The sequence below is a fragment of the Globicephala melas genome, chromosome 2 (assembly GCF_963455315.2).
Source record: "Globicephala melas chromosome 2, mGloMel1.2, whole genome shotgun sequence".
Classification (NCBI taxonomy): domain Eukaryota; kingdom Metazoa; phylum Chordata; class Mammalia; order Artiodactyla; family Delphinidae; genus Globicephala; species Globicephala melas.
Window position 1 is genome coordinate 73,168,840 of NC_083315.2, and position 17,014 is coordinate 73,185,853.

Below are 17,014 nucleotides of genomic sequence, written 5' to 3' on the forward strand. Positions count from 1 at the left end.
GATATTGGTTCCAAAGTGCAAGAGTAGCGATGCTGGCAGTTTGGGTATGCCAAAAAGAAGCCGCAAAGTGTTTCCTTTCAGTGAAAAGGCGAAAGTTCTCAACTTAGTAAGGAAAGAACAAAAATCATATGCTGCAGTTACTAAGATCTGCAGTAAGAACGAATCTTCTATCCATGAAATTATAACAAAGGAAAAAGAAATTCATGTTCTGTTGTCACACCTCAAACTGCAAAAGTTACAGCTGCAGCGCATGATAGGTGCTTAGTTAAGATTGAAAAGACATTAAATTTGTAAGATATTTTGAGAGAGAGAAAGTTACCACATTCATATAACTTATTACAATATTGCTATAATTGTTCTGTTTTTATTTTATTATTAGTTATTGTTGCTAATCTCTTACTGTGCCTAATTTTTAAATTAAACTTTATCATAGGTATGTATGAATAGGAAATGATATTCAGTCTTATCCACAATTTCAGACATCCACTGAGGGTCTTGGAATATATCCCCCATGGATAAGGGAGACTACTGTATACATTGGGAGTTTTTTCTTTTATTTGATAAAACAGTTTTTTTTAATCTACAAGATCCCCCTCCATATTTTTTTTCTTTAAACTTTATCTTTTCAAAAACCTGGGTCATTTGACCTTTCGAGTTTCCCACAGTCTAGATTTTGATAACTATATATTCATGATGATGTTAAACATGTTCTTTTTTCCTCTTTATTTCTTACAAATTGTGAACTGGATCCAGAAGCTTGATCAGAATTATAGTCTTGCCAAAGGGTTTGAACATATAGATGGTAGTGTTTTCTTTAATCAGGTGGCACATAATGTCTGATTGTTTTTTGTGATGTTAGTAGCTATTGATGCTTAATGCCAGATTTATTCATTCACTGGGGTTTGAAAAATTCTAATTGCGTCATTTATTTTTATTCATTAGTTGGAATAATTTTATTAAGATATGTTTTTCCTCATCTACTCTTTGGCTTCCCATTTCATGTAGCAGAAAAAGTGCTAGATTCTTTATATACCAGTTTTGAAAAAATTAATTGGTTCCTTCTTATTTTACAATGGTGATCACTTTTTAAAAAAATATTATTATTGAATCACGAAGTTAAACACATTTGATGGGTTTTAGTCCGCTACAATTATCCTTTTTGAAACTCAGATAATACCAACTTTGACCAGTGATACTGGCTTTTGAGTCACTCTAGGAGTCTTTGAGGCTTATTTTGTACATTTCCTGTCCCAGCCCTGGAAACATTTTCTAGAGTCTTTGTTTCTTTTAGTGCGAAATGGCATTTCGAGACTACAGTCTGGGCACTGGGGATGCTCACTGCACCTGAGTTGATCAGTGTTTATGAGACTTTTTCAGTAGATGGAGCTAGAAAAAGTACATTTAAAGAAAAAATTACCACGTGTCTCATTTGCTTTATCCCACATTATACTCACAACAGCCTCAGAATAATACAATTGCCACCAATCAATAGAATTTCTGAAAATAGTTTGAAAAAATTTTTTCATATGTCCTCACCATGAAAAAATTTTTCCATATGTTCTCACCATTCTCCCATACTTTTTTTAGTACTGCATTTATATTGTTAGAACGTGTAGCCATTATGTACTAAGTAAACTCTGTCTTTTTTTTTTAAGTATAGTTGATTTACAATGTTCTGTTAATTAACTGCTGTACAGCAAAGTGATTCAGTTATACATTTTTTACATTCTTTTTTTTAATATATTCTTTTCCATTATGGTTTATCATAGGATATTGAATATAGTTCTCTATGCTATACAGTAGGACCTTGTTGTTTATCCATTCTGTATATAAAAGCTTACAGCTGCTAACCTCAACCTCCCACTCCATCCCTCCCCCAACCTCCTCCCCCTTGGCAACCACCACTCTGTTCTCTATGTCTGTGATTCTGTTTCTGTTTCATAGATTGCTTCATTTGTGTCATATTTTAGATTCCATATATAAGTGGTATCATATGGTATTTGTCTTTCTCTTTCTGACTTCACTTAGTATGATAATCTCTAGTTGCATCCATGTTGCTGCAAATGGCATTATTTTGTTCTTTTTTATGGCTGAGTAGTATTCCATTGTATATCTGTACCACATCTTCTTTATCCTTTCATCTGTTGGTGGACATTTAGGTTGTTTCCGTGTCTTGGCTACTGTGAATAGTGCTGCTATGAATATAGGGATGCATGTATCTTTTTGAATTACAGTTTTGTCTGGATATGTGCCCAGAAGTGGGATTGCTGGCTGATATGGTAATTCTATTTTTAGTTTTCTGAGAAACCTCTCTACTGTTTTCTTTCTCTTTTTTTTGATATTTATTTCTTTATTTATTTATTTTGGCTGCACTGAGTCTTAGTTGTGGTAGTGGGATCTTCATTGCGGCATGTGGAATCTTTTAGTTGCAGCATGTGGACTCTTAGTTGCGGCATGCAAACTCTTAGCTGCAGCATGCATGTGGGATCTAGTTCCCTGACCAGGGATCGAACCTGGGCCCCCCCACACATTGGGGGCTCAGAGTCTTACCCATTGGATCACCAGGGAAGTCCCTCCCTACTGTTTTCCACAGTGGCTGCACCAACTTACATTCCCACCAGCAGTGTAGGAGGGTTCCCTTTTTTCCACACCCTCTCCAGCATTTGTTGTTTGCAGATTTTTTAAAGATGGCCTTTCTGACCAGTGTGGGTGGTACCTCATTGTAGTTTTGATTTGCATTTCTCTTATAATTAGCAGTGTTGTCCATCTTTTCATGTGCCTATTGGCCATCTATATTTCTTCTTTGGAGAAATGTTTATTTAGGTCTTCTGCCCATTTTTGGATTGGCTTGTTTGTTTTTTTGTTGTTGAGTTGTATGAGCTGTTTGTATATTTTGGAAATTAGGCCCTTGTTGGTCACATTGTTTGCAAATATTTTCTCCCATTCTGTATGTTGTCTTTTCATTATGTTCATGGTTTCCTTTGCTGTGCAAAAGTTTGTAGGTTTGATTAGGTCCCATTTGTATATATTGTTTTTATTGCTATTGCCTTGGGAGACTGACCTAAGAAAACATTGGTACAATTTATGTCAGAGAATGTTTTGCCTATGTTCTCTTCTAGGAATAAACTCTCCCTTTTTAATCTATATTTAACTTTAAATCAATTTTACTGAGGTAAAATTTACATATAATAAGAATCGATTTTAAGTGCATGTCAGTGAGTCTTCCTGTGTAACCATGACGCCAGCCATGATATGGAGTATTTCTTTCTCTTTTCTTTTTTTATAATATTTTATTTTTTAATGTATTTTATTACTATTTTTTAAAATTTTATTTATTTTTGGCTGTGTTGGGTCTTTGTTGCGGCAAGCGGGGGCTTCTCTCATTGCGGAGCACGGGCTCTTGGCACGTGGGCTTCAGTAGTTGCAGCACGCGGGCCCTAGAGCACATGGGCTTCAGTAGTTATGGCATGTGGGCTGTAGGGTGCTTGGGCTTCAGTAGTTGTGGTGCGCGGACTCAGTAGTTGTGGCTCGCGGGCTCTAAAGCACAGGCTCAGTAGTTGTGGCGCGTGGGCTTAGTTCCTCCGCATCACATGGGGTATTCCCAGACCGGGGATCAAACCCATACACCCCTGCATTGACAGGTGGATTCTTAACCACTGTGCCACCAGGGAAGTCCTGATATGGAGTATTTCTATCACACTAAAAAGATCTCTGTGCCTCTTTCCATCCATGGCCCTAGGAAACCACTGATTTGCTTTCTGTCACCATAGATGAGATTTGCCTTTTCTGGAGTTTTATAAAAATTGAATCACACACAGTGTATTCTTTTGTGTCTGACTTCTTTCAGTCAGCATTTTTGAGATTCATCCACATTGATGCAAGTATCCATAATGTATTCCTTTTTATTCCTTTTTGTTTTATTGTATGGTTATACCAAAATTGGTTTACCAGTTCAACTGTTGATGGGCAGTTGTGTTATTTCCAGTTTGGGGCAATTTTGAATAAAGCTATTAAGAACATTCTTGTACAAGATTTTTGGGGGGGGCATATATTTGCATTTTCTTGGGTATATAACTAGGTATAGTATTTATAGATCATCTGGCAAGTGTACAAAGTTAAATTTTATTAGAAACTGCCAAGCTGTCTTCCATAGTGGATGTACTATTTTATACTCCCGCCAACAGTGAATGTATAAGAGTTCCAGTTGTTCTACACTTTAGCTAAAACTTAACATTGTTGATCTTTTTAAATTTTAGCCAACCTATGGTGTGTAGTAGTGTCTCATTATGGCTTTAGTTTGCATATCCCCAAAGAGCAGTGATGTTTGAACATCTTTTTTGTGTTTTTATTGGCTTTTGTGAAATGTCTGTTAACATCTTTTGCTAATTTTATTGGTTTTTATTTTTACTGATTTTTGAAAGTTCTTTATATATTCTGAATACAAACCTGTTTTATATATATATGTGTGTGTGTGTGTGTGTGTGTGTGTGTGTGTATATATATAGTTTTCTCCCAGTTTGTGACATGCTTTTTAATTTTTTTAATAGTCTCTCAAAAAACAATTTTAATTTTAATGAAGTCTAATTTTTGCAAGTGTTTTATGGTTGGTGCTTGTATGTGTTCTAGCATAGAAATATTTGCCAACCCCAAGTGGTTCTTATCCGAGGTCACTTTTACTCCTTTACCCTTGTGCCCACTCCCCACGCAGGGGACTTCAGCAGTGTCTGGAGATACTTTTGATTGTCACAACTGGCAGAGAATTACTCGTATCTAGTGACTAAAGGCCAGGGATGCTGTTAAACATCCTACAATGTATATAACATCCCCCACAGCAAAGAATTATGGAGCTTCAAATGTCAGTAGTGCTTGTGTTCAGAAACCCTGATCTAGAGGTTTTATAGTTTTAACTTTTATGTGAATGTGTGTATGTTAATTTCAAGTTATTTTTTTGTGTAAGATGTGAGGTTTGGGTCAAAGTTAATTTTCCTTTCATCTGGATATCTCGTTGTTCAAGCATAGTGATTCTCTACTGAGAGTGATTTTGCCTCCTACCAGACATATGGTAATGTCTAGAAATATTTTGGGTTCTCATAACCGAGGAAGGAGTGCTTCTGGCATCTAGTGGGTAGAGCCAAGAATGTTGTTAAATATCCTGCAATGTAAAGGTTGCTCCCCCAACACAAAGAATTATCTGGTCTAAAACGTCAGTAGTGCCAATGTTGAGAAATCGTTTCGCACTATTGGTTGAAAAAGCTATTTTTTCCCCTCATTAAATTGCCTTTTTACCAATGATGTGTGGGTCAATTTCATGACTCTAATCTGTTTCATTAAACTATATCTCTGTCTTTATGCCAATACCACCATGTCTTGTAGTGGAAGACTACAAGAAACCATCTGGTAGAAATCCTACAACTTTGTGCTTTTTTAAAATTGTTTGGGCTTTTATTGGTTCTTTGCATTTCCATGAAAACTTTGGAATCAGCTTGTCAATTTCTAGAAAAAAACTACTTTGGAATCAAAATTTCTAAAAGAAAACTAAGTGGGACTTCAATTGGGATTGCTTTGAATCTATAGAACTTATATTAAAGTTCTGTATATTCTATAGAACTATAGAAATAATTTTTAATTATGGAAACAAATACCTCTTAAAATGATGTTTAGCTAGAGTGCCTTTTTAATAAATAAGATCTGACCATCTCTTGCCTATTAATTAAAAAGTTGAGTCATTTACATTCATTGTGATAATTTATGTATATAAACCTGTTTATGATTTCTATTTGTTTTTTTCTAAACTTCTTTCTTTGACTTCTTTTGAGGAGATTGACTTTTTCCCCCTTCTTTTTTCCCTCTCTACTGATTGGAATTTATACATTTTTGATGTTGTTGTTGTACTTAGTGGTTACTCTTGAATTTTCACAATGAATTTTTTCCTTATTGAATTACCTTGTCACCACTGACCTATGGGTAAATTTCTCAACTCTATTTAGTTCTATTAACCTATACATCTACAGAGACCATAGAGCATTTTGACTTTCATCACATCCCTCCTCACTGATATTATTGTTTTGATGCTGTCTCTTTTTTAAACCTATGTAGGTTTAAAAACCTAGGTTTTTAAAGGTAAAAAAACCTAGGTACATTATTATTTTATATGAACAATGTTTGTCTTCTTTTATCTACAAATTTGGATCTTTTTTGCCTTTCCATCTCCTCTTTTCAAATCTACATTCTGAAATCCTCTTCATTTTTCCTGAAATGTTATATGTTCTAGATGTTCCTTTGGTGAAGGTCTCTTGGTAATGAACAATCTTCTTCTTTGTTACCTGGAAATATTTTTATTTTGTTCTCATTCTAATAAGATAGTTTTGCTCCATACATAGTTCTAAGTCGACAGTTTGTTTTATTTCTCAGCGTTTGATAATATAATTCTACTTTTTCTGGCTCACGTATTATTATTGAAAAGTGTATTGTTTGTTTAATTGTCATTTCTTTTAGGGAATCTGCCTTTTCTTTCTGACCGCTCTTAATTTTTGGTGTATTACAGTTTCATTACAATGTACTTTATTAGAATAAAATTCTACTTGTTTCATTGTGTGTCTTGTATCTGTAGATTCAAATCCATCATCAGTTCTTGAAAATTCTCAGCCATTTTCAATTATTGCTTCTTTTTTGTTTTCACAACTCTCTCTCTAGAATTCCCAAACGTCCTAGGTTTCAGTCTGTCTTCCATTTCTCTCTCTTTTTTTTTTTTTGCGGTACACGGGCCTCTCACTGTTGCGGCCTCTCCCTTTGCGGAGCACAGGCTCCGGAGGCGCAGGCTCAGCAGCCATGGCTCACGGGCCTAGTCACTCCGCAGCATGTGGGATCTTCCCGGACCGGGGCACGAACTCATGTCCCCTGCATCGGCAGGCAGACTCTCAACCACTGCGCCACCAGGGAGGCCCCTCTCTTTTTTTGGTGTGGTAAAATATATATAACATAAAATTTACCATTTTAACCATTTTTAAGGATAGTTCAATGGCATTAAATACTTGCGCACTGTTGTAAGTGGATTTTCATCATCCATTCCCAAACTTTTCCATTGTCCCAAACTGAAACTCTGTATTCATTAAATAATAACTCATCATTCCCTCTTCCCCCCAGTCCCTGACAACCACCATTTTATTTTTTATTTCTATGAATTTAACTTCACTAGGTACTTTATATAAGTGGAGTCATTTCAATATTTGTCCTTTTGTGATTGGCTTATTTTACTTAGCATAATGTCTTCAAGATTCACCCATGTTATAGCATGTGTCAATATCCTTCCTTTTTTTTAAAAACAATTTTTAATTATGGTAATATACACATAACATAAAATTTACTGTCTTAACCATTTTTATTATTTTCTTAATAGATTTTATTTACTTATTTATTATTTATTTATTTATGACTGCATTGGGTCTTTATTGCTGCGCATGGGCTTCCTCTAGTTGCAGCTAGTGGGGGCTACTCTTTGTTGTGGTGTGCGGGCTTCTCATTGTGATGGCTTCTCTTTTTGCAGACCACGGGTTCTAGGCACGTGGGCTTCAGTAGTTGTGGCTCACAGGCTTTAGAGCACAGGCTCAGTAGTTGTGGTGCACAGGCTTAGTTGTTCCATGGCGTGAGGAATCTTACTGGACCAGGGATCAAACCTGTGTCCCCTGCATTGGCAGGTGGATTCTTAACTACTGCACCACAAGGGAAGCCCCTTAACCTTTTTTTTTTTTTTTTTTGCGGTACGCGGACCTCTCACCGCTGTGGCCTCTCCTGTTGCGGAACACAGGCTCCGGACGCACAGGCTCAGCGGCCATGGCTCACGGGCCCAGCCGCTCCGCGGCATGTGAGATCTTCCCGGACCGGGGCACGAACCCGCGTCCCCTGCATCGGCAGGCGGACTCTCAACCACTGCGCCACCAGGGAAGCCCTTAAGGGGAGTTTTATGGAGATTTCATTTAGTGGGCATGCTTGATTAAATCATTGGCTGCTGGTGATTAGCTATCTATGGGCCTTTTGTCATCTAATTAGCATAAAAAAGACATTCTTATCACTTAGGGGATTCCAAGAAATTTAGGAGCTGTGTGTCAGGAACCAGGGACAAACAGGAAATATTTATTTATTATTATTATAATATTTATTTATTATTGTGCCACTCACCATGCTACTTTCTGTGTCTGAATTTGTCTATTGTAGGTACCCCCATATAAGTGGAATCATATAGTATTTGTCTTTTTGTGACTTGCTTATTTTACTTAGCATAATGTCTTCAAGATTCATACATGTTCTAGCATGTGGCATAATTTCCTTCCTTTTTAAGGCTGAATATTCCATTGTATGTATATGGACATTTTGTTTATCCATTCTTCCATTGATGGACATTTGATTTGCTTCCACCTTTTGGCTGTTGTGAATAATGCTACTGTGAACATGGTTGTACAGATATCTGTTCAAATCTCTGCTTTTCAAGTCTTAAATGTAGGGCTCTCCTGTTCAGCTCCCTACCTGATCTTAGAACTGGTTGAGGCATTTGCCCTCAAGCCACTTCACCTTTCATGGGTTTTCTTACTGCTCACAGCTCCTGTTTCTCCTCATTCTAGATGTTTGGCGTTTATTTATTTATTTATGGTCCTTGGAGATTCTCCTCGCCTTTACCAAGCCCAGCAATGCATGAAAATTGTTAGTTGTAATTTATCCAGCATCTAGTGTGGTTTGGATAGGAGTGTTCTTCAAGGTATCTACTTTACCATATTGCCAGAGCAGTATCTGTTAAATTTTAAGCTTCAAACATGTATGAAAACATATTATATTTTCGCTTTCTGGAGCATAGTTATTTTCATCTTTCTTTGTAAGTGATAAATGTGTTTTTGGTGTTTTTAACTTTCAAGATACTTTGCATGTTAAATAACATTCGGGAGTGGGTGATGATGGGGAACAGCCTGAATCTCTTAACCTCCTTTGTTCACTCTTAGCAGTTTTTCAAACATAAGTAAATTACTAATTAAAATTTTTAATTAAATATATTAAATAAAAAAAAATATATATATATATTAAATAATGCTCCTTTAGTTACTTAATATCTACCAGTTGTGAAATACCTTTAATACTGTGTAGTGTATCTGAGTATAGGTATAAAACTGTCTTAGGTTTTCCCTTGAATTTTTCTCTTGCCATAATTACTGAGTTAAGTGAAACTCACTTAAAAAGCACTGTAACATCTAGCATAGTTTTACCAAGAAAGATGTGCTGATAAATATCTAATCAGAGTAGTCTATATGTCACATAGTTCTTATATATTGCTTTCCTTTGCATGTTTAGATTTTTGTAATGACTTCTATAGGATAGGAATATTAGGGGTGAAAGTTGACTAATATTATAAATGAGGAGCAAAGATATTATGCAGATCCGAGTTTGCGGTTTACTAGGGTTTTTAAGAGCAAACAGAACTTCTTCATATTAACCTATATCTGTCTTAATTGCAAGTAATATCTTGATTAAATATCAAGGTCATTATTGAAAAGCGTAGAATTGAGGGGGGAAATGTGAAAGATAATAGAGAGTGAGGATTAAAGAAAGAAGAGGATATGAAACTATAGATAAAAAGATGTACTGGAGTAATGTTATTGATTTGTAGCTTGACACACTTTATAAATATCTGAAGGGAAAGAGGGTGTAAGATATAAAAATATGCTTATTGGGGCTTCCCTGGTGGCGCAGTGGTTGAGAGTCCGCCTGCCAATGCAGGGGTCATGGGTTCGTGCCCCGGTCCAGGAAGATCCCACATGCCGCAGAGCGGCTGGGCCCGTGAGCCATGGCCGCTGAGCCTGCACGTCCAGAGCCTGTGCTCCGCAACGGGAGAGGCCACAACAGCGAGAGGCCCACGTACCAAAAAAAAAATATATATATATATATATATATACATATATATATATGCTTATTGCTAAAAGCTTTTGTGATATAAACTATATTCTAAAAGGTTCAGATTAAGGTTCATTGAGAGAAGAAGGGAAAACACATACATTTGGCCCTCCATATTCGTGGGTTCTACATCAGTGGATATGGAGGGCTGACGGTACTATACCATTTCAAATAAGGGATTTGAGCATCCTTGGATTTTGGTATCCATGGGGGATTCCAGAGACGCGAGGGACAACTGTATCTTAGAAGATAATGTAGTATGTATGGTTTTATAACTCCCCCACCCCCTCCAAAACTGCTGTGCTTCTTTGAGTTATTTACATGTTATCACATGCTTGGGTGAAACTGAATTTTTCTTCCTCATTACATTTCCTGGTAAGTCATTAATATTTTGAGAATATTTTGGAGAGAAGAAAATACTAAATACTCCATCATTTGAAGTAGTTATAAAATTTCTCATTTATTTTTTAGATTGAAGGTTAGAATGACCTGTAAGATAACTACTTCATTAATTCATTGTGCTTGGGGATCTTTTTAGGGTATTAAACTTACTTATTTCTAATCATTCATGTAACTGCTTTTATTCCCATAAAGTGTGTTAAAATTTTCACGTGGCTTTATTTCTTTGACAGTTTCTTAAATAGCAAAGAAAATATGATGTGTCTTCTCTAACTTTAAATTTTAATACAATTGCTAATTTTAGTATTATTAAACATCAATGTTTTAAGAAATTAGGTTAAAAAGAATTGTTATGAAAAATAAGAGTTTAAATCAAGTAAGGAATATACAGTGTGCCTGGATTTTTAGAAGTTCGGTTAATGAAATGAGGCTCATATTTGAAATGAATAATTATTTAGTCACATGTGACTAAGTTATTTTTGTTGCATTATTAGAGAAGTACAAAAAAATGAATTTCTCTTAATTTTTATTTTTTAGCAAATTTTAAAAGCTTGTATTGAACAAGTGAAAAAGTATCCAGAATTCTATACTCTCCATGAAGTCACCAGCTTAATGGGATTCTTCCCATTCAGAACAGAGATGGGATTAAAGTTAGAAAAAACTCTTCTTGCATTGGTAAGGTTTACCATAAGAAAATAAAAGTAAACTTATTTTTGTCTGAAACGTCATCTGTATTTCACACAGAAGCATAATTTAGACATATTTCAGTATTTATGTTTAAATTTTGAGCAGTAACAAGATATACTTTTTAAAATACACAGTACAAATGTGTCCCCTTTTAATGTATGACTACCATTACTTGATGTTTTTAAAAATATCACTACTGGGACTTCCCTGGTGGTCCAGTGGTTAAGACTCTGCACTCCCAGTGCAGGGGTCCTGGGTTCAATCCCTGGTCAGGGAACCAAACCCCACATGCCGCAACGAAGATCCCACGTGCCACCAGCTAAGACCCGGTGCAGCCAAATAAATAAATAAATATTTAAAGAAAAAATAAAAAGTTAAAAAAAAATATCACTACCAACTTTATTTCTTGATTTTCTTTTCTTAGTTTCCATCTCTTTTATGTTTCTGAATACAAGCAGAAAGCTTTTCTTTTAAGGGGATTTTACTCAATATCATGTTGGAAGTAGGTGTGTGTAAAGAAGATATTTTAGAGTTTCTCTTATACCCTGCTCTGACTTGTACTTCATAAAATGAGAGGTTAGATTTTAAAATGACAGGGATGATTTCATGGCACCCTTATCTTGGACCCTTTTTTAAAAAAAAACCTATATGGAGGACTTCCCTGGTGGTACAGTGGTTAAGAATCCGCTTTCCAATGAAGGGACTCAGATTTGATCCCTGGTCGGGGAACTAAGATCCCACATGCCGCAGGGCATCTAAGCCCACATGCTGCAACTACAGAGCCCATGCACCCCAACTATAGAGCCCACGCGCTCTTTAGCCTGCGTGCCACAACTAGAGAGCCTGTGCACCACAACGAAAGATCCCACGTGACCTAGCTAAGACCCAATGCAACCAAAAATAAATAAATAAATAAAATCTTTAAAAAGCAACTATATGGTGGTTGTCAAGTAAAAACATTAAGGTTTTGTCTTAAGATGGCTCTAAATTTGATATTTGCATTTAGTACAATGAAGAATTTTAAGTTATAAGTTTCATATGATAAAAAGATACTTCAGGGAAAAAATACATCAAGATTTCTGCAATAAAACATTCATTTTTTTTCTTATTTAGGGCAGTGTAAAGTATGTGAAAACAGTATTTCCCTCAATGCCTGCAAAGTTGCAGCTGTCAAAAGATATACCTACCACTGAAACACCAGAACAAACAGCTGCAGCTATGCATTATGTAAGTAGTAAAGTGGTTTTGGATCTTCCTAAGCAATCTTCTGTACCTCATAAAGTACATGTAACCTGGTTGTTCTAAAGTACCCTTCCTGAATTTCTCCCTTCTTTTCATTATTTAATCAAAGAAGTTTCTAATAAGTGTAATCAAGTAACAAGTTTCATGTTGTTTTTCAGGACATTAGTAAAGACCCAAATGCAGAGAAGCTTGTTGCAAGATATCACCCTCAGATAGCTCTAACTAGTCAAGCATTATTTACCTTATTAAATAATCATGGACCAAGCTACAAGGAACAGTGGGAAATTCCAGTGTGTATTCAAGTAATACCTGTCACAGGTTTGTGATTTGCCATGTCAAGTAACACTCTCAAAAGAGGAGTTGATACAGTTCTATTTCAGCAGTCTGATTATAGGTGGTCATTTGTCAAATACAAAAAGCTAAGTTTTGATTTAAGGAGGGTGTAAATTTGACAATTACATTCAGTAGAAGAACTTTTCAATATATAGTGCTAAGTATACAATTGACACTCATAAATGAGTTATTAGATTTACAGGACCTGTATGCATGCTGGGTGTGTGAGAAGTAGAGAAAAAATTATAGTTTAGGGTGGCCAAAGATACATGAAATGGTGAGGTTCTTCTGTCTTTCACTGAAATAAAAGGAATGCGATACTTTATTAGACAGCCTCAAATGGGTTAGTTTCCAGGGTTTATTTACTTACCTATTATTGGAATTCAGATTTAAATAAGTCTATACTTATAAGATAGTCTCTCTCTTAACAGTAAAATTAATATTTACACATAAATTCTGTACCAAATATTATTCCCCTTCTATTTTTGTTCATATTTAATAATTTTCTCATATCTTTTAGAATTAATATTCTTGTATGTAATAACATAATTGGAGTAAATGAAGGACTATGTCTAAAAACAAAACTACAAATTAGAGTTAAATGTAATATATTCTCCGTGGTAAACATTTTATCACTTTTTGAAAGTATAACCCAAGAGGAACCGAGTAATAATGACAGTAAAAGTATAACAATAAAAAACAGAAAATATTTTTTTAAATTGTTAGAAAAAGAACATGTTTTTCTTGCCAGTAAGAGTCTCTTGCCCTTAGATCTCTAAGGGACTTTAAAAATCTTTTCATTCAAGGCACACGTATGGGACATGTGCTTCCAGTTTCTATCCTGTGTCTCTTTGTTTAGTAATTCTTCTGTTATACATCCTGGTTTGTTTTTTTTTTAATATGACTACTAGTAACAAATCACTCCCATTCTTTTTCTGTGTTAAGGTTCAAAACCAGTTAAAGTAATTTATATTAATTCACCACTTCCCCAAAAGAAAATGACAATGAGAGAGAGAAATCAAATCTTCCATGAAGTTCCCTTAAAATGCATGATGTCCAAAAACACAACTGTTCCAGTCTCTGCAGTATTTATGGACAAACCAGAAGATTATATATCTGAAATGGAAGTATGTAATGCTTTCTTTTCTTTTCCTTAAGAGAATGTACTTGTTTATCCTTTTGAAGAATAACATTTTATTGCAAGTCTCTAAATCTGGTAGTTAAAAATACAGACTTTAGATTGAAACTTAAAATTGAACCCCACGTGGATCTAGACTTTAGACAACTAATTTAACCTCCTTCAGCCTCAGTTTTCTTCTTTTATAAAAGAAAGATGATAATACCTACTTCATAAAATTGCTGTCAGGATTAAGTTTGATATTTATACGTAAGATGCTGAGCACAGTCTTTAGTACGTATGTACTAAAAATTCAGTCAGTAATGGTGGTCATAGTGGTGATGGTTTTATTTAATTAGTCTCATTTGTATTCAAGAGTTCTTAAGTATGAAAAGGAACAGATGAGTTTGACTGGGGCAACAAGAATTTGCTGGATTGTTAATCCTTTTTAGTGTATGCTTATTATCTGCGTGACCGTAGGCAAACTACATAATCTCTTTGTGTCTAGTTTGCTCTGTCTGTAAGATGGGTATCATGATAACCTAACTCATAGAATTCTTGGGGATTAAATGAGTTAATACACCTAAAGCATTTAGAACAATGCTTGGTACTCCATAAATACTAGCTTTTATTATTTTGTGTATTTTGAAATATTTTTCCATGATTATTAGAGTAAGGCATTCTGTTTATACAAAACTTTATTCATCCATTCCACAAATATTTATTGAGCAGATACTGTTCCATGCACTGAGGATACAGCAGTAAATAAAAATGAAGTCTCTTTTCTTTCAGAACTTACATTAGTGTCAGAGGGCACAGATAATTAAAACAGTATCAAAAAAGCACACACTGATAAATACTATGCAGAAAAATGGAATAGGTTAAGGGGAAAGAGATGGGAATGGGATTCATGATCAGGAAGGCTTTTCCAAGGACAGGAAATTTGAACAGGGACTTGAATAAAGTGAGAGAGCAAACAAAATTAGAAAATAAAATAGAAAAATTTTTTCTTATTTACATATAAGAGCTCATACTATTTTAAGAATATTGCCCTTTTGTCTTTCATATTTGTTTATTTTTTTTTGGTTTGCCATTTGCCTTTCAGTATTTTTATGATGTGTATGTCATAAAGCACTTCCAACTTAAGTTTTTTGGAGGTATTTTTGTTTTTTGTTTTGTTTTACATTTTTAAATCTATCTAAAATTTATATTGGTGTGAGGTGAATGTCAGTAAGTAACAAGTGCTATGAAGAAACATGAAGTAGGTTAAGAGGGATGAAAAGTGACGGAGTAACTTCTTTCAGTAATGGCAGACCAAGTAATTTGGGCCTTCCATTACCGATGACAACTAAAAGAAGCTGGACATATTATATAAGTTTATTTCTTAGAATCATCAAAGACCTAACAAGATAGGGGGTACTATCTGAGGACTGAGATACTAAAGAAGACCAGAATCCAGGTTGGTAAGCCTATCACTTAGGGTAGTTTTTGCCCTGAATATTATTTGCCAGTTCTGACGAGGCAACAGAAAATATGCTTTTGGCAGCATCACAGGACTAGGAGGACAAAAGTCAGAGTTCAGTTTTCCACCGTGAGCTTGGACCCTGCAGGGCTATACCCCAGGAGTAAGAATGAACAAGAAATAAATCAGCTTTCTTGTAGATTGTATTCTGGGTTTTCAGGCCTTGAACTTGGATTCAGATGCTTTTGGATTGCTAGTGTCTCTAGATACCTAGCAAAAGCAAGTGACGATACTTCTTAGAGGAACAGAATGTCATTTTGAGCCTCAAATTATTTCTACAAACAAGTTTTTAAATATAGCATCTGGAAAACATTTAAAGATAACTAGACACTGGAGGAGTAAATAAAAATTAAGTTTATTTTCATGTACTGGATACTCTGAGCAACAACCATTACAAACAATGACCAAAGAAATAGACTCACAGAAATGGATCCTAGAATTATCAGTCACAAACTGTGAGCCAACTCTGTTTAATTATACAGCATGCAAGAAAATTAAAGCCATGTTTTAATTGGAAGGAATATGCCTTGCAATGCAGGGGATGCGGGTTAGATCCGTGGTAGGGGAACTAAGATCCCACATGCCGTGGGACAACTAAGGCCGTGCACCACAACTACTGAGCTCGTGCGCCTCAACCAGAGAGCCCGCGTGCTGCAAACTAGAGCTCACATACTTGGAGCCCGTGCATCACAACTACAGAGCCCACAAGCCCTGGATCCTGCATGCTACAGCTAGAGGGAGAAAACCCGCATGCCACAACTAGAGAGAAGCCCACACGCCGCAACTAGAGAGAAGCCCGTGTGCTACAACGAAGACCCAATGCAGCCAAATAAATAAATAAATATTTATTTATTTTTAAAAAAAAAGTACAGTTAAGAATTCTGTAAAGGGGGTTATTAGCACATTAGATAAAACTGATAAGAGAATTAATAAACTGGAAGATGGGTCTGAAATGACTATAATGAAACAGGCAACAAAAAGAAAATACGGAGAGTAGGGCAAGAGGTATAGAGAATGTAGTGAGAATGTCTAACATTTGTGTACTTGCACCCAAAAGAGAGGTGTAAAAGAGGTAATGGGACCAAACCATCTTGGAGACAAAGAAAAGACTCTTAAAAGCCACCAGAGAAACAAAAGGCACATTAGCTATAAAGGACTGAGAGTTAGACTGGCAGGTAACTTCTCAACAACAACGATGGAAGCCAGAAGACATTGGGACAATATATTCTCCTGAGAGAAAATAACCCTCTTACTAAAATTCTCTAACCAGTGAAATATCCTTAAGTAATAAAAAATTAAGAAAAGATATTTTCAGATAAAAACTGAGTTTGCTACTAGCAGACCTCCTCTAATGGATGTTCTTCAGGCACAAGGAGAATAATCCCAGATGGCAAAAGGATGGTGAAAGATGCAAGAATGAATAAAGAATAACAAAAGTGAAAATAATGTGGATGGGCTCTAATTTGTAGGTGAGTGCAGGGGCACTTGGGAACTTAAATAGTTCTGAGATGACCTGGGTCCTAAGAACTCTAGAAACTAACCAGCCAAAGTTCCTTCGAAGACAAAAGCCTTGGCTCAGGAAAATTCACCAGTGGTAAAGTTCATATTGAGCAGAACAAGGACATTAAAGGTAAAGGAAAAATAAGTTTTCAGATAATTGTGGGAGAGGGAAATAGAGAAAGCAGATATCAGAATGTACTAAAGATTTTATATGCACACACAAACACATGCAAACCTACATGCATACATACATACATCATGGTAACAGTGAAGCATGAGCT

At 35.6% G+C, this 17,014-nt stretch overlaps 1 protein-coding gene across 10 annotated transcripts in view; it reads left to right on the forward strand.

Moving 5' to 3' along the window:
- Positions 1-17,014, forward strand: part of ICE2 (interactor of little elongation complex ELL subunit 2) — an 89,317-nt gene that overhangs the window by 13,603 nt on the left and 58,700 nt on the right. For all 10 annotated transcript variants that reach the window (XR_009562981.1, XR_009562983.1, XR_009562979.1 and 7 more), the window contains 4 exons: positions 10,870-11,007; positions 12,133-12,246; positions 12,420-12,579; positions 13,540-13,721. Coding sequence is in view for 5 of the 10 variants with exons in the window: in XM_060294176.1 (XP_060150159.1) it covers positions 10,870-11,007; positions 12,133-12,246; positions 12,420-12,579; positions 13,540-13,721 (594 nt within the window). In the remaining 5 variants the exon portion in view is untranslated. The remainder of the gene's footprint in view (positions 1-10,869; positions 11,008-12,132; positions 12,247-12,419; positions 12,580-13,539; positions 13,722-17,014) is intronic.